This window comes from Martes martes (genome assembly GCF_963455335.1).
Source record: "Martes martes genome assembly, chromosome: 4".
Taxonomy (NCBI): Eukaryota; Metazoa; Chordata; class Mammalia; order Carnivora; family Mustelidae; genus Martes; species Martes martes.
Genome location: NC_137891.1, coordinates 65,777,104 through 65,795,810, shown reverse-complemented (window position 1 = coordinate 65,795,810; position 18,707 = coordinate 65,777,104). Strand labels below are relative to the sequence as shown.

Sequence of the window (18,707 nt, the reverse complement as noted above, 5' to 3'; positions counted from 1 at the left end):
TTGAGAATGATATTCACTGTGGATTTTTCATAGATGGATTTTATGAAGTTGAGGAATGTTCCCTCTATCCCTATACTCTGAAGAGTTTTAATCGGGAAAAGATGCTATATTTTGTCAAATGCTTTTTTTGCATCAATTGAGAGGACCATGTGGTTCTTGTCTTTTCTCTTATTTACGTGTTCTATCACATTGATTTGCGAATGCTGAACCACCCCTGCATGCCAGGGATAATTCCCACCTGGTTATGATGGATATTCCTTTTAATGTACTGTTGGATCCTGTTAGCTAGGATCTTGTTGAGAATTTTGGCATCTGTATTCATCAGGGATATTGGTCTGAAATTCTCCTTTTTGATGGGGTCTTTGGCTGGTTTGAGGATCAAGGTAATGCTGGCCTCATAGAAAGAGTCTGGAAGTTTCCCTTCTAGTTCTATTTTTTGAAATAGCTTCAGGAGAGTAGGTGTTATTTCTTCTTTGAATGTTTGGTAGAATTCCCCAGGGAATCCATCAGGCCCTGGACTTCTGTTTTTTGGGAGGTTTTTGATCACTGCTTCAATTTGTTACTAGTTATTGGTGTATTCAGGTTGTCAGTTTCTTCCTTTTTCAGTCTTGGAAGTTTATGGGTTTCTAGGAATGCATCCATTTCTCCTAGGTTGCTTAACTTATTGGGATATAGCTGTTGATGATAATTTCTGATGATTGTTTCTATTTCCTTGATGTTAGTCATGATCTCCCCCCTTTCATTCATAATTTTATTAATTTAGGTCCTTTCTCTTTGAGTAAGTCTGGCCAGTGGTTATCGATCTTACTAACTTATTAAGTTATTGATCTTATTAACTCTTTCAAAGAACCAGCTTATAGCTTCATTAAAGTGTTCTACTGTATTTCTAGTTTCTAATTCATTGATGTCTGTCTGCTCTAATCTTAATTATTTCCCTTCTTGTGCGTGGGTTATGTTTAATTTGTTGTTGATTCTCCAGATTTATTTTTAAGATTTTATTTATTTATTTGACAAACAGAGATCACAAGTAGGCAGAGAGGCAGGCAGAGAGAGAGGAGGAAGCAGGCTTCCTGCTGAGCAGAGAGCCCAATGAGGGGCTCGATCCCAGGACCCTGAGATCATGACCCAAGCCGAAGGCAGAGGCTTTAACCCACTGAGCCACCCAGGTGCCCCGATTCTCCAGATTTTTAAGGTGTAAAGACAGTTTGTGTATTTGGGGTTTTTCTGTTTTTTTTTTGAGTGAGGCTTGGATGGCTATGTATTTCCCCCTTTAGGACCACGTTTGCCATATCCCATAGGTTTTGGATCGATGTGTCTTTGTTGTCATTGGTTTCCATGAATTGATTAAGTTCTTTGATTTCCTGATTGACCCGAACATTCTTGAGCAGGATGGTCTTTAGCTTCCAAGTGTTTGAATTTCTTCCAAATTTTTTCTTGTGATTGAGTTCCAGTTTCACAGCATTGTGGTCTGAGAACATGCAGGGAATAATCTCAGTCTTTTGGTATTGGTTGAGATCTGATTTGTGACCCAGGATATGGTCCGTTCTGGAGAAAGTTCCATGTGCGCTCAGGAAGAGTGAGTATTCTGTTTTACGGTGGAATGTTCTGTATATATCTATGAGGTCCATCTGGTCCAGTGTGTCATTCAAAGGTCTTGTTTCTTTGTTAATTTTCTGCTTAGTTGATCTGTCTGTTGCTGAGTGGAGTGTTAAGGTCTCCTACAATAAATGTATTATCAATATGTCTATTTTGGTTAATAGTTGGCTTATGTAGTTGGCTGCTCCCATGTTGAAGGCATAGGTATTTACAGTTGTTAGATCTTCTTGTTGGATAGGCACTTTAAGAATGATATAGTATCCTTCTGTATCTCTGACTACAGTCTTTAGCTTAAAATCTAATTTGTCTGATGAGAATTGCTACCCCACCTTTCTTTTGAGGTCCATTGGCATGAAAAATGGTTCTCCATCCCTTCACTTTCAGTCTGGATGCATCTTTTGGTTCAAAACAAGTCTCCTATAGACAGCATATGGATGGATCATGTCTTTTTATACGGTCTGCAACTCTGTGCCATTTCATGGGAGCATTTAGGCCATTCACGTTGAGAGTGACAATTGAAAGAAAGAATTTTATTGACGTCATGTTGCCTGTGAAGTCTTTGTTTCTAAAGATTGTCGCTGTAAATTGCTGTTCTATATCATTCTTGGGGTCTTTCTCCTTTTATAGAACCCTCCTTTAATATTTCTGGTAGGGCCAGCTTTGTGGTCACATACTCTAGTTTGCTGGTCTTGGAAGCTCCTTGTCTGTCCATTCATTCCGAATGACAGTCTTGCTGGATACAATATCCTTATTAAAATGTCTGTGCTAAAAAAAAAAAAAAAAAAAGAAAGAAAAGAAATGTCTGTGCTGCCAAGAGCAATCTATACTTTCAACGCCATCCTAATCAAAATACCCATGCCATTTTTCAAAGTGCTGGAACAAACAATCCTAAAATTTGTATGGCACCAGAAAAGACCCTTAATCACCAAGGGAATGTTGAAAAAGAAAACAAAGCTGGGGCATCACGTTGCCTTATTTCAAGCTATATTACAAAACTGTGATCACCAGGACAGCATGGTATTGGGACAAAAACAGGTACATAGATTGGTGGAAATGAATAGAGAGTCCAGATATGGACCCTCAACTCTATGGTCAACTAATCTTTGACAAATCAGGAAAAAAAAATCCAGTGGGAAAGAGACAGTCTCTTCAATAAATGGTGCTGGGGAAATTGGATAGCCACATGCAGAAGAATGAAACTGGACCATTCTCTTATACCATACACAAAGATAAACTCTAAATGGATGAAAGACCTTAATGTGACACTGGACTCCATCTAAATCCTAGAGGAGAACATAGGCAGTAACCTCTTCAGCATCAGCCGCAGCAACTTCTTTCAGTACATGTCTCCAAGGCAAGGGAAACAAAAGCGAAAATGAACTTTTGGGGCTTCATCAAGATAAAAAGCTTCTGCACAGCAAAGGAAACCTTCAGCAAAACAAAGGGTCAACCCATAGAATGGGAGAAGATATTTGCAAATGATACTACAGACAAAGGGCTGATATCCAAGATCTATAAAGAACTTCTCAAACTCAACACCCAAAAAACAGATAAATCAAAAAATGGAAAAAAAAAAATGGGCAGAAGACATGAGCAGATACTTCTCCAAAGAAGACATACAAATAGCTAACAGACACATGAAAAAGTGTTCATCATCATTAGCCATCAGGGAAATTCAAATCAAAACCACATTGAGATACCACCTTACACCAGTTAGAATGGCAAAAATCAACAAGGCAAGAAATAACAAATGTTGGAGAAGTTGTGGAGAAAGCTCTTAGAGTTTTTGGTGAGAATGCAAATTGGTGTAGCCACTTTGGAAAACAGTGTGGAGGTTCCTCAAAAAATTAAAAATAGAGCTACCCTGTGACGAAGCAACTGCAGTACTGTGTATTACCCGAAAGATGCGGATGTAGTGAAAAGAAGGGCCACATGCACCCCAATGTTCATAGCATCAGTGTCCACAATAGCCAAAATGTGGATGGAGCCAAGATGCCCTTCAACAGACAAGTGGATAAAGAAGGTGTGGTCCTTATACACAATGGAATATTTCTCAGCCATCAGAAAGGATGAATACCCAACTATTGCATCAACAAGGTTGGGAGTGGAAGAGGTTATGCTAAGTGAAATAAGTCAAACAAAGTCAATTATTATATGGTTTCAGTTATTTGTGGAACATAAGGAATAACATGGAGGACATTAGGAGAAGGGAGAAATTGGAGGGGGAGAAGAACTATGAAAGACTGGACTCCGGGAAACAAACAGAGGGTTTTAGAAGGGAGGGGGTTGGGAGGAGGGGTGAATCTGATGGGTATCAAGGAGGGCACGGATTGTATGGAGCACTGCGTCTTTTATGCAAACAATGAATCATGGAACACTACGTCAAAAACTAATGATGTACTGTAATGGTGACTAACATAACAATAAAAAAATTTTTAAAAATCTACATATGTTTTTATGTATGTATATGTGTGTATATAAAATTTACATATCAGAAGACAACCATTCAATTCTGAAAATGGACAAAAGACTTGGATAGCTGTTTTCAAGAGGGAAATCCAAATGCATTGCAGAGGTGCTCAGCATCATTAGTTGTTAGGAAATACAGATTGAAACTACATTGAGACACCATTGCACAGAAGTATAATGTCTAATATTTACAATACCAAGAGTGGGCAAGGCTGTGAATTAACTAGAACTCATTCATAGCTTGTAGGAATGGCTAACGGTGCAGCTTTGAAAAACTGGCAATATCTACTAAACTCTGTGACCTTATCCAGTGACCCAAGAATTCCACTCCAAGGAAAATAGCCAAGAGTAATACATGTGTTCACCAAAGACATGTACAAGAATGTCAATGGAATTTTGTTCATAATAGTGCTCCCCCCGTCCTCCCAAACAGCAGGGAGCAGCTCAAATATCTGTTAACTGTAGGATGGATTAAAAAAAATTGTGATGTATTCATACAATGAAAGGAGACACAAACTTAAAGCCGTGCATATAGCTACATGGCTGAATCCCACAGAAGTAATATTGACTGAAAGAAGTAAAATGTGAAAGATCACAAACTTAATGATTATTTTTATTTGAGATTCAAGAAGCGTTTTAACGCATCCACATTAATAGAAGTCTGAATACTTGTAAGCTCTGGGAGGGAGTATTCATAGGGAAGGAGCATAAGTGTGCCTTGTGAGGTGGAAAGAAATCTGAGTTGTTACAATAGTGCATACTTTTGTACAAATTCATTGAGCAATATACCTAAGATTGTGCTTTTTAGTATGTATATTCTTCCTCAATTTTTAAAAATTGGGCTTGTGGGACAAAGTTTTCTTTGCTTTCCACAGTAGGAAGTGCTTAAAATCAGTATTTTGGGATTTGCCAGAAAACTTTGATTTATTGATACCCTATACATTTGACAAGAGAAACCATTAAAGATAATTTTTTAAAAAAGATTTTATTTGAGAGAGAGCACACAGGGAGGGGGGAGGAAGGAAGGGCAGAGGAAGAGGGAGAAGCAGACTCGCTGCTGAGCCACAAGCCCAATGCGGAACCCAGTCCCAGGACCCTGGGATCATGAACTGACCTGAAGGCAGATGCTTAACTGACTGAGCCACGGAGATGCCTCACCAATAAAGATAGTTTAAACCAAGAAGGATCCTGATGCTTGAAAGGTCAATAGAAATTAAAGTCCACTATTCTTTCTGCTATTGCTGCTGCTGTTGCTACTACTACCCGCTAACCTATATTGAGTGCGTTCTGTGTACCAGATGCTGTGCTATATTTTCTTCCTTCATTTAATCTGGAGTTGGAGTAAAGGCCATGTTCTTTTTGGGGATTTACATGCTTCTTGTCCTCCCTGTAACCTAATACCTTTGAAATTCGCAGGATCGGTCTCTTGTATTCACTTCTTACTGCAGTTATTCACAGATTCAAAGCCATTCCTAATTTCTTAAATATTTAGTGCCTTTCAGTTTCTTGGCTTCTTCATGTTGTGATACTGTTTTTCACTCTTCTCAGCCACTCGCTTAAATAGTTCTGTCTTTGACCTCTGTTACCAGTGACTGAATTACGGTTGCAAGTTTTTTCTTTGATGACCACTTCTCGTTTTTTCAGCTGATTTTCTCTTGTATCCTGCCTCTGACAAGTATTCCAAATATTTGACATTACCAGGACTTAACCATCCATTGACTCCTCTCCCTTGAAGGACCTACCCTGTCATTATTTCCTTCCTTATGCAGCCTAAATTCCATGACCTATATTATCGGACTCCCTTGCACACCCTTAATCTTTCTTGCCTCTGTTTCCCTTTATCTTATCTCTTTGCTAAATCTCATCTCTTATTAAATCTGTCTCTGAGTCTGATGTGTGCTGCTATGTATGTAGCTGCAGTTGGATGGTGAAAACCTACAACCAGGTAATTGTTTTTACTTTAAAGTACTGACTACTAACCTAAGGTGTGTCCTCACTGCTGTTGGTAGTTTTATTACATTTCCCTAATCCATTGCTATCCTGTTCTACAAGGCAGCTATTTTATTTTTTCTTCTTCTCTCCTCAAACTCCATTCCCCATCCCCCTGTCCATGGTTTTACTTTTTTCACTGCAAAATAGAAGCAATTAGAATTTACCCTTACCTCTGCCAGCCAACCCTCATCTGTACTATAGTCTGCCTTGTCTTCTGTTACCATAGATTGTCATTGTTAGAGCAGCTCCTCTCCTTATATAGCATTCTGTCCCTTTTCACTGAAAATATTATCACTCCATCAAATTTCCTCATCTGAATCATAAATTATTTTTCCTTTCTTTTAGAACATTTATGTATTGCTGTAATATCTCCTATTTTATAAAGTCCTTTATGTTCCTCCAGCTACTGTCAATTTCTAGGTTCTTTGTTGTAGCAAAAGTTAGGGTTGTTTATGTTTATTAATAATCTCTAATTCCTCTCACCTCAGTTTCTTAAAACTTCTCCAGTCAGGGTTACTTCTGTGCTGCTCACCCACAAACGTCAAGGCCTATAGTCACCCCTATGTAACTACATTTAGTGAGCAGTGTACAGCTCTTAAATTTTTCAACCTACCCGCTCCACTTAGCATCTTACTGCTTTCTTGAAGTATTTTCTTCACTTGGCTCCTGGTTTTCTTCCTATCTTACTAGTTCCTCTTTGCACAGAACACTTGTAACAAAGCAGGCCTGGGACTGACTATCCTTAGAAGGGCCTGTCTGCAAGGCTGGCCCTTGGCTAGTATCTTGAACTTAAGTAGTGAACAGTTTCCTGTACTGGTCTAAAACTTCCTCTAAATGATAAGGTCATTGTGCCTAAATAAAATTGTTTGTGTAAGCCCTATGATCAAGTAGAACACCTGCTTTCCTTTTGGGGAATCTGGAATCTCGGTATATGCTTGGCAGAGGATGTCTATGTGACCAGCTCTGAATAAAAACCAGGGGCACTGAGTCTCTAATGAGCTTTCTTAATAGACAACACTTCACATTATGTTGTCACAAGTTGTGTCCTATGTGATTCCATTGGGGAAGAATTCTTGGAAGTTTGTACCTAGTTGCCTCTGGACTTTGTTGTGTGAGCCTTTTCTCTTTGCTAATTTTGCTTTGTATTCTTTCATAGTAATAAACTGTAATCATGAATATAATGCATTATGTAAGTCTTTCTAGTGAATCACTCAGCCTGGAGGTGGCTTGGAAGACTTCCAGCAGATTCCTTGTCAATATTTTTTTCTGGTTCCTTTTAACTCCCTTACCTCTAAATTTGGGTACTTGAAGAATCCATCTTCTGTGACTATAGTCCCTATGTGTTTTTATCCATTTCTAGGCAATGTCCTTTAATCTTATATTAAAATATTATTGATCTGTATTTTAGGCTCTGAAATTTTCTGGATTTATTTTCCATGCTCTAAAGTAATTATTTTGGAAATCAAGCAAGATGATTACAGATTACTAAAGTAAGATAGAGATTTTACTCTTGTTACTAGAAATTTTGTGTGATTTTTAAAAATTCATTTAAATACAATTATGCTTATGGAAATTTGGAAAAGAATTATAAAGAAAGCAATTACAGTGTTAAATTTAAAAATTATCAGAAAGGAAACATCAGAATTTTACATTACAGAGAAGCTCTGAGGTTTAGGCTAAACTAGAAAATTACAGTTAATGTAAAGATTTTGGGAAATAGACAACAGGAAATTGATTATTTTTTTCATGAATTTTTAGTTATATTTTAAATTATCATTGTTTTAGCATTGTAAATTAATTTTAAAAAGATTGCATACTTTAGTTTTAAATAGTTTATTTAGCCCATAACTGCTGTAGAAACTAATACTTGTAATTGATACAGTTCTGAAGCATAATGTTAACTGTCTTAGAGTCACTGATGTACTTGGTAAAGTGACATCACTTCAAATGACCCTAAGATGGCACTGATGCTTTATTTGCCACTAAAACCATCATAAGACAACTGCTCTGAATAAGTAAGTCTGACCATGTTTCTTAATTAAGTCAATTGAGATGCCATAGTTCATGCATAGTTTAAAAGGAACAGAATACTTAAATTGTTCCATATGTTTGTTTTATTTCTCTGGCCTACCTCTAATGCCATAAAATGTTGGTATTAGATGACAAAAATAACAGTTAAAAAATTAGTATTTTTTTTTAAAGATTTTTTATTTATTTATTTGACAGACAGAGATCACAAGTAAGCAGAGAGGCAGGCAGAGAGAGAGGAGGAAGTAGGCTCCCTGCTGAGCAGAGAGCCCGATGCGGGGCTCTATCCCAGGATGCTGGGATCATGACCTGAGCTGAAGGCAGAGGCTTTAACCCACTGAGCCACCCAGGCGCCCCCCAAAATTAGTATTTTCTGTTGACTAAACCTTAGACTTAATAAAATTTAAAGTAGTTCAGAAGGCAATCAGTATGTATTCTTCCTTGTCTCTTAAGACAATTATTACAAATACTGTTTGTGGCAGTAGTAAAAGGCAAAAATTATTGATAAATGAAATTGAACTTAGTATAAATAGTGACTTATAAACGAAAATCACATTTTAATTTCTAGTCTTCCACATAAATCCACCAAGCAGAGTTGAAAACCTGTATTAAAAAACCACCTTAAATATATGACCTTTCAGAAAGCTGTAAATTACTGCTTCCCTGAGTAGGAAAGCCTGGCATGTCGAGATGTATCATCCTTGCAGCATTGTTTTCTTTTCCTCCTTGACACAGTAGAGTATCCATTGTGACTAGAGATAAGTAACTTTGTTTACTAGTTATTATGCTGCTTCTCTATGCAGACTGCCTAAACGCAGAAATGAAATACTAAAAATGGTGTGCTTTTTCCCTTTCTCTCATTCTTTCCTCTTATTTAAGGATTCACTCATACATTCTTTCATACATTTAGTCAATAAACATTTCTTGGATATAGGTTGTCTACCAGGCATTATAAGATTGAGAAAATTTTGAATAAATGAAGACCTTACCTTCATTGACCTTATGATTTAGTTCCATGTGTGATTCTCCATTCTGAAAGTGTAAATCAAAGGTATTTCTCTCTTCAGGCTTAAATGTTATATCTTTAGAAATAAGGTTTAGATTCCTATGTGATGAAAGAATGCTTTTCTAGAATGATTTAAAATTTTAAGCATATGGGATACTTTAAATTCTTTTGGGAAACAGTTGGGAGCGTGAGTGAGAGGCATCCCTAAGGATGCCTACTTTACTCACTATTATCAGGATTATGTAGGCCAGAAGTGTTTATCAAGAGAATTCCATGATGTTCAAGGTGGAAAGTGGAATTTAGTATTCCATAAAAATCAACAGACATACATTTATATGTATACCCCTTGGGCCTTTCTCCCTTGAAATATTTCAGTGATGTAATAAAGCAGTTATATGACACTTTTATGAAAAGTCTCATCATTTAGCTGCATTGTGAGGGAATAAGACACAAAAATGGTGATATCCATATTAGTTTATAAACTATGGTTTATTATTTAGTCTGTATTCTTTGGATTGCTAACTAATTAAGGAAAATATTTAGAAATGAATTTTTTTATACTATGGTATTACATAGTAGGACTAAAAAGGAGAGGAGCTTCAAAAATCTAAATACTCATCTGTTATCTGTGCTTCTTGAAAGTATATAATTTGATTTTAACTGCTTTATTGAAATATAATTTACATATCATAAAGTTTCCCCACTGAAATTGTACGACTCTGGGTTTTTTTAGTATATTTACAAGTTGTATGGCCATCACTATTGTCATCACCCCAAAATGTAATTTGATTTTTGAGCTTTATATATGGAAACATGACTCAAAATTAAAGTTTTTCTTTCTTTTTTTTTTTTTTTAAGATTTTCTTTATTTCACAGAGACACAGCGAGAGAGGGAACACAGGCAGGCAGGGGGAGGGAGAGAGGAAGAAGCAGGCTTCCTGCTGAGCAGGGAGCCCAATGTGGGGCTCGATCCCAGGATCCTGGGATCATGACCTGAGCCAAGGTAGATGCTTAATGACTGAGCCAACCAGGCACCCCGAAAATTTAAGTTTTTCTTAAAAAATTAACATCCTTCTATGGAGTTTCTGTTTGGGATGATGAAAAAATTCTGGAAATGGCCTTAATTTTGTGTATGTGGTGATGTTTGCACAGCATTGTGAATATATTAATGCCACTTGATTGTATGCTTAAAAGCAGTTAAAATTTAAATTTTACATTATGTATATTTTACCACAATAAAAATTAATATCCATTTATATGAAATCAGAATTTGTGGCTTAAATTTAATAAAAGTTCTTGGAAATTTCAGCCTGAGCCATGCATTGTACTAATAATTTTTCCTTGAACATGTTATAACAAAGATAGTCTTTTAGTAAAAAAAAAAAAAATCACATTATTAATTTTCATAGACTGGAAAACAGACCTTAAAATTGTTGTAGGTATTTATCTTGATAGAAATTTCAGTAGAATTAAGTGAAGAAACAAAGGTAATCAGCTTTTCTTTAAGTTTGTGCTGTGTGAAAAAGCCAGATGCCAAACAATGCAGAATCATTTATCTAAAGGAAGAAGAAGTAAATACACAGACACATGCACACACAATAATTTAAAAGTATCTGTTTATAGATGCATGAAGTCTCTGGAAGGAAATACAAGAAATGGTAATGTTGGATGTTTTGGGCAGGAGAACTGGGTGACTGGGTTTCATGGGCAGGAGGGATATTTTCCATATGTGTGAATGTATGACCTGCCAAAACATTTTAAATAAACAATTCATTATCCTGATCCCAGTCTCAGAATCAAACATGACTCTGTTCTTTTCTACTGTGCTTTGGTGACAGCAGATTATATTGAAATTGACATTGGTTTGAAAATGAGGTATATTACCTGTTTTCTTTCTAGGAATTGATTATGGATTAAGTTTACCACTTGGGGAAGATTATGAACGTAAGAAACATAAACTAAAAGAAGAATTGAGGCAGGATTACAGGCGTTATCTTACTCAGGTAATATGTTCTATTAGTTAGCTGGATCTTATGCTTCAGAATTCATCTGCTAAATCTATGTTCCTTTTAGTCAAAAGTGTTAATTTTTAGGTTATCATTGGTATCTAATAGTAAGGTATTATAGTGACAGTTAAGGGACATATATGACATTGGTAGAAAGTGGTGCTGAGAACTGGTGCCGTGGAATAACATATTCTTAATCTTTGCAGTAGAGTAGTTTTAATTTTAAATGAGACTGTAACTTCTGTTTGTTCATGTTTTCTGTAGAATTATCATGGTTTAAAAAAAAACCTGATTATGATTCCCTACTCCTCTACTCCCCATGACCATGTATTAAAACGATACATGGGATTCTAGTTGCCACTTATTTTCCTGTCAGCTAAGCTTTTAAAAACTTCATTTAACATATTTACTTAGCTTCCAAAGTCTTTACTTTATGATTTAATCTGTTTACTTAGTGGAGCCCTTGTTTTAAGTATGATTGCTTAAATTACATAATTGCTAAACTATAGAGTTCTTACAAGTTTTTTTTTTTTTTTTAAATTTATTTATTTGACAGAGAGAGATCACAAGTAGGCAGAGAGGCAGGCAAAGATAGGGGGAAGCAGGATCCCCGCTGAGCAGAGAGCCCGATGCGGGGCTTGATCCCAGCACCCTGAGATCATGACCTGAGCCGAAGGCAGAGGCTTTAAACCACTGAGCCACCCAGGCGCCCCGAGTTCTTACAAGTTTTGAAATGCAATTTACTTTTTAGCTTATCACATTATTTTAAACAATTATGATGTTTCTAGTCATCCCAAGATACTCTATAGTTTTTTTTTAATACTTTATAATGTTTGTTCCAAGTGTATAATTATTTATTCTGGTTTGCACATGGAGAGAAAGAACTTTGAATACATTTTATCAATGGTTTGTTTCCTTTGACTTTAGGGTATTACGCAAGCAAAAAGAAAGGTAGGGTTGCCTGCAACCTTTATATTTCTTTATTTTTTTTAGATCTAGTAGCTTGCAATTATTTTCGTTTATGACATTGCTTTGAAACTAAAAAGAAAAATAACTTCATTTGTGATTTCGAGACTTTTGAATGATAACATTTTGTATCCTTGCTTTTACCAAAATGGCAGTCTGTATGTTGTAATTCTTCATTGATACAATCAAGCATTCTTTTTGATTCCTGCTTTGCATTTATTTTTGTTGCTTTCTTGTGCATCTTTTAGAAAGATTTTACAGCTGTTACAAGCCCATTTGTTTTCAGCATGCCAGTTTTTTTCTTCAAATTAGGCTAGTCACATTAAGGTTAATAAAATAATAGATACTCAGGATATTCTAAGATTTTTTTTTTAACTCTGTGTTGTCAAGATTTGGATTACTCAGTATTTTTGCACCCAAACCCATAGATTGTGTTTGTAAATTTATATTGGAAAATAAAAACACTATAATTTTACAGAACTTTTTAAAATGAATCTCACACATTCATTCATCATTCAGCCAACACTTTTTTTTAAAAATTTATTTATTTGACAGAGATCACAAGTAGGCAGAGAGGCAGGCAGAAAGAGAGGGGGAAGCAGGCTCCTTGCTGAGCAGAGAGCCTGATGCGGGGCTCGATCCCAGGACCCTGAGATCATGACCTGAGCTGAAGGCAGAGGCTTAACCCCATGAGCCACCCAGGTGCCCTTAGCCAACACTTTTTAAGCACTTATGAAGAAGAATGTGTCTTCAAGGTGTCTTAGAATCTGGTCGTAGAGACAATATTCATACAGATTAGAAACTGTAGCTAGTAAGAAGGCTATAATGATCAGGAAAGAACTCAAGATGTTATTTTGTAAGACATTGTAGGATAGGTAGGATTTGGATATTCTAGAGAGCAAATCAAAGAGAGGAAGCTTTTCAGATGGAGAATATACAATGAAGGACTTGGATGGTGGGCTTTAGGTTTGTATGAATAAGGCACATGTGATTTACCAGTCTGAATAGGTTAGAGTAGATTCTTTTCGAGGGTAGTAAAAAATCATGATGTAGGTAGATAGGATAGAATAGATTCGATTTTTTAAAAAGGAATTTTATTTATTAATTATTTTTATTATGTATTTATTTACTTATTTAATTTTTAAGTAGGCTCCACGCCCAACATGGAGCTTCAACTCATGACCCTGAGATTTAGAGTTGCATGCTCTATAGAATGAGCCAGCCCAGCGCTCCTAGATTAGATTTTTAATTTGATACGTGTGAAATATTATACCTCTATAAGCAGCCTGTGAGGACCTTGATAACTCTTTCAGGACTGTTACTACTGCATATTAGAGATTCTTATCTTACTGTTTATTTTAAATTACTGCTACAGATTTTTAACTGCTGCTTCCACTGATTTTTAGTCTGCTCTTCATACTACTTTCCAGAATGATCCTGTCCCTTACCAATTTAAATACTTCAGTGTCTCCTCACAGACCTTAAGGATAAAAATGCATACTCCTTAGCATGGCATGTGAAGTCTTTGATGTTCCAGCCCACCTCCCTTGTACCTCAATATTCTCCCCATCTCCTACTGTTCCTTATTGGGTTGGGTTTTCCTCTGTTACCTTTTTCACTTGTGGATGTTATATTTCCTCATAGAAGATCTTTAAAAAGAATGGTGGTAGGAGGCATAGGAAGAAATTGCCTTTATGAAAGAGGAAAAGATCAAGGAGTAGAGATCTTTAAATTCAAATGGATATGAAGGAGTTTTTGGTGTTGGGATATCAAGAATATGGTTGTGATAGAGGAGCAATAGTCCCTTAATATATAAGAGACAAATTTTGGTTGATGTCTGAGAAAGTGGGCATGGAAAGGAAAGCATGGAAAAAAGAAAATTACATAGGATTTGGGTAGGTGTCTGCAGTGGCTTCCTTGACCCCTAGGAAGTCCTGTTCTTTCTAGATTTTTTCCTGTGGCTTTCTGACTTTTGGATTGCATGGATATTTCAATTAAAAAAATTTAAGTCCTTAGATTTTGCCAAGAAGAAACATTAAACAGCTGCCATCCTCTTTTCAGTTTTTAAAATAGAAGACACTTGACCATTTAAAAGTGCAGGGAAAACATATTCTCAGAAGAACAATTTTTAAATTGAATTAGTAAATATATATTTATAGCCCAGAGTTTTCTCCTGAACCTCACACTTTTCCATTTGGCTACCTATCTTAGAAATCTAATGGATATCTCATGTTGAGCATGTCCAAAAGGAAACTCTAGATTTCTATTTTTTCCACTCCCCCCTTCTAACATACCATACATTATGTTTATTATTTCTTGTCAGTTTCCTGTGCTTGAATGTAAGCTTCAGGGAGGCAGGGGTCGTTGTTTTCTTCACTGATGAATCTCAGACATATCAAACATTTTGGGGCAGTTGGCAGTCAGTATTTATTGAATGAATGAGAATATGTCTAAAATTTAGCTTTTAAAATAACTCACTCTGCTGTCCTTATTATTTATTTTTTTTCAAATTTATTGGACATTTCAAACATCATTCTGGGCCTGTGTTGGGAGTGTGAATTGCCCAGCGAAGGAGTGAGGATGCTGTATCTCTGTCTTCCCAGGGTTGGAACTCTGAATATGTTTTTTTGTACATGTGTAACTCTACAAAATGGCTAGGTTGATGGCGTACTTTTTATGTAAGGGCTAAACTGACTCAGGGATCTAGTCAGGTATCCTGTTTTTTCCCCTTGACAAATAAGTTTAGAGTTCTAAACAACCAGCTTTCAAACTAGCTTTTGTAGCGTAACTTATTTGTAAATTCAGATTCAATGAAATCTTATATTTTTACTTTTTTAAAAGATTTATTTACTTATTTTAGAGAGAGAGAGAGAGAGCACTAGTGCGAAGGACAGAGGGAGAGAGAGAGAATCTGCAGCTGACTCCACTGAGCATAGACTCCAACACAGGGCTTGAGATCACAACACTGAGATCATGACCTATGGGCACTTAACTGACAGCGCCATCCAGACATCTCTCAAAGAAACCTTATTAATCATTTAGTTATACTAATCACTCTGCTCCCAAATGTTTTGAATGTAATTATATTGTAGCAGTTGGTACATTATATTGTAGTTATTTGTTTACATGTTTGTTTCCTCAGCTGAACTGTAAATTTCTTACATAGAGGGGATATAGTCTTATTTTTGTCTCCTTACCACCAAAAAAAGTAACTGGAAAGTTTTAGGTAGTCAGTAATTCCCTTATTTAATGAATAAATAAAAGACATGGGACTATACAGCTTAACAAGTATCAATTCATTTAATCCTCATAACCTAATGATTTAGATGGCATTATCTCTTCCTTACAAACAAAGAAGTTGAGTCAGAGATGTTAAATAATTTCCAGATTATATGACTACCAAGCAGTACCAGAAGTTGGGGATCATATATATTTTTTACTCATCCTTGAGTTTGCTTTATAGTATTCAAAAATATTTTACATTTTTAATCCTCTTTGAACCTTATACCAGCTTTGGTAGGTAGGCAGAGCAGATACCATTCTCATTTTATGTAAGAAGACTGAGTCAGGGAAGTTAAGCAACTTGCTCATTGTTCTAGAACTGAGAAGTGTTGGGGCTAGTCCTGGGGCCCAGGTCTTTTGACTCCTAGTCTGATGCTCTGTCTACTACACTGCATTATCTAAATCTTTAATGAACAAGGATGGACATACATATACGGAAACAGTGTTCATAGTTTATATCTTTTGGCATTTGAGTGGATATCCCCTCATAAATTATCACAGGAAAATTAGTAAAAAACATTATTGCAGCATGTATGCAGATCTTGGTGAGGAAGTTTAAATTTGCCTCAAATTTGCCAGACTAGTAGAGCACTGATAATGAAGAATATGTGCTTAGAAAAGAAATATAAATAGGAAAAGAGTTTCCTTTTTCCCATCCTTTTTAACCATCTGGAATATATATGTTGCAAATGAAAATTAAGACCTGATTCTCCTCTTTAGGGACTTTTTGATTGGAAGAAAGTTCTGTGTTCCAATTACTTTTGTACTTTCTGTCTTCATCTCCATTTCATTCTTTTGCTCTGCATAATGTATAGTTTAGAAAATAGAATGTAAAGACACATTTATGAAACATAAAGGCAATTAGGTAATATTATTTTTTTAATGTGTGTATATACAGAAAAATTTTCTGTCCACGAGTGAAACAGATCCATCTACCCTGGGAGTTTCTCTTCCTATTGGTGAGAGGCTATCTGCCAAGGTAGGTGGATAGGAGCAGTTATTGTGGGTAATAATTTTATGAGGTATCAAAATAGTTAACATACTCCTGACTGAAATGCAAGCAGAAGATTATATCATTTCCCATTCTTGAATATATGTCTTTTTAAAGATATCTGTGGAGTCTCTAGTTGTGCTGTTTTTAAAAGAACTTTTGAACATAACATTTATGATGATGTGATATATCTTTAATATGTGAATTAATTGAATATTTAGAATTTATGTTTTTCAGCATTGGTTTCTGAGCTATAACGTTCATGCTGTGTGTCACAGTTATCAGTGAGATGAGTGAATGAGAGTATACTGAGCTTTGATGTAGGGTGTGGTCTGGAGCTATTAGAATGTGTTTTCTTTCACTCTACAAATACATGTACTTACTCTTTAGAGGTGGTAGAGATAAAACACTACATATCCCTTGTAGGGACTGAATTTCTAGATCAGTGATCATAACATAGTACATAAGACAGATAATAAGTTTCAAAAGATGACCTAGGTAATCTTTAATTTCTTTTTTTTAGATTGTGCTTTTTCAATGACAATGGAGATATGAAGGCTTAAAAACATTTCCTAATATGTGTTTCAACAGAATATTTATATTGTAATATAGTGTCTGTGATAATTTTACCTTTCTATGTTTTTATATAATCAACCTTCCTGATACTTGGGAAAGAAATGAATAACACTAGGTCTTTTGAGAGTGGGGTGGGGGAATAGAGGCAGGAGATGTCTCTGAAAAAGAAAGAAAGAAGGTAACCTGGTCAAATTTTGGAAACATGCTAATGACAGGTCTCCTGGCAAACACAGTCATGTAGTTACTAGTGGGAAAGATTTATTTATGAATGCTTTTAGTTGAAGCAGCTCCCTTCTGTTAAAGATCTTCTCTATTAACCTGGACCTAAGCGTGTAGTAATGCTTATTTTAATGTGGCAAGAAAGCATGTGGGGAATTGGGGAATTGCATTGATTGTTTCAGACCTCTTCCTGCCTCTCTTGTGCCTTGCAACTACTTCTGTCCTTGAAATTATTAATAAAGCTTGATTCTGGGTAAGATCTCTTATTTTGTATGAGTTTGTTTGAACATAAAGGTACTTTTTTAAAGGTACTTTGAGGGGTTTTAACATTACCTTTTGGTTTTTATTTTAAGGAAAGGTTGAAACTTGAACGCAATAAAGAATACAATCAATTTCTCAGGGGTAAAGAAGAATCTACTGACAAGTTCAGACAGGTAGAAAAGAGTAGTACTGAGGTAGGTTTTGCTTTTAAAGTAAATCTTTAATACCAGAGGTTGAACATTTTGTACTTACTTGAAAATATATATATTTTTAAAGATTTTATTTATTTATTTGACAGAGATCACAAGTAGGCAGAGAGGCAGGCAGAGAGGGAGAGAGGAGGAAGCAGGCTCCCCACTGAGCAGAGAGCCCAATGCGGGGCTCTATCCCAGGACCCTGAGATCATGACCCGAGCCGAAGGCAGAGGCTTTTAACCCACTGAGCCACCCAGGCGCCCTGAAAATGTTTTTATATGTTGAAAATTTCACTTGGTTTTTATGTAAAAAAATTAAAAGATTTAAAGATTAAAAACTTAAAGATTTGAAGATTAAAAACTTAAACATTAAGCCAAATTGAACTAAACACAGGGCATTTTAATATATAGTTTTATTAATGGTTTTATTGCATATTGAACCTACCCTACTTTTTAACTTCATGGGGGTGATTTAATTTTTGAAATTGGCTTTAAGTGATGTTTAGTTTTTACTTTTTATTTAAAAATTTTTTTTTTTAGAGACTGCCAGCAGGCAGGGGAGGGGGTCGGGGAAGGGGAAAGGGAGAGTGAGAATCTTAGGCAGACTCCATGCTCAGCATGGATGGAGCCTGGCATGGAGCTCTGTCTAATGACCCTGAGATCTTGACCTGAACCAAAATCGAGAGTTGGACATTAAGGTACTGAGCCACCCAGGTGCCCCTAATTTTTACTTTTAAGTGATTTTTAAATGCTGACAATTTCTAGATATATATTTTTTTCCAAATTTAAGAATGGTTGATATTAATAGGGCCCAAAATTGACCACTTCTATATTGTTTGTATTAAGAATTTAATTTGAAATATTTTGAAGCAGTATTACCTGCCAAAAAAATACGTATCTTCTGGGATAGGAATTTGCATTTAGCTTATCCTCTCTTTTTGTAGCCACTTACCCGTATCACTGTTGCTTGTTATATTTTATTTATTAGGTTTTGAAGGATAACATTTCCTTGAAGTTTTTTTTTTTTTTTTTCTAAAGATAAGCTGTTTCTTTTTTTTTTTTTTTAAGATTTTATTTATTTATTTGACAGACAGAGATCACAAGTAGGCAGAGAGGCAGGCA

The 18,707-nt window shown here is 35.8% G+C and overlaps 1 protein-coding gene across 1 annotated transcript in view; it reads left to right on the top strand.

Moving 5' to 3' along the window:
• Nucleotides 1-18,707, top strand: part of CSPP1 (centrosome and spindle pole associated protein 1) — a 174,568-nt gene that overhangs the window by 35,435 nt on the left and 120,426 nt on the right. Inside the window, exons 4-7 of the mRNA XM_080801138.1 lie at nt 10,991-11,094; nt 12,025-12,048; nt 16,244-16,324; nt 17,485-17,586. Coding sequence (XP_080657264.1) covers nt 10,991-11,094; nt 12,025-12,048; nt 16,244-16,324; nt 17,485-17,586 — 311 coding nt within the window. The remainder of the gene's footprint in view (nt 1-10,990; nt 11,095-12,024; nt 12,049-16,243; nt 16,325-17,484; nt 17,587-18,707) is intronic.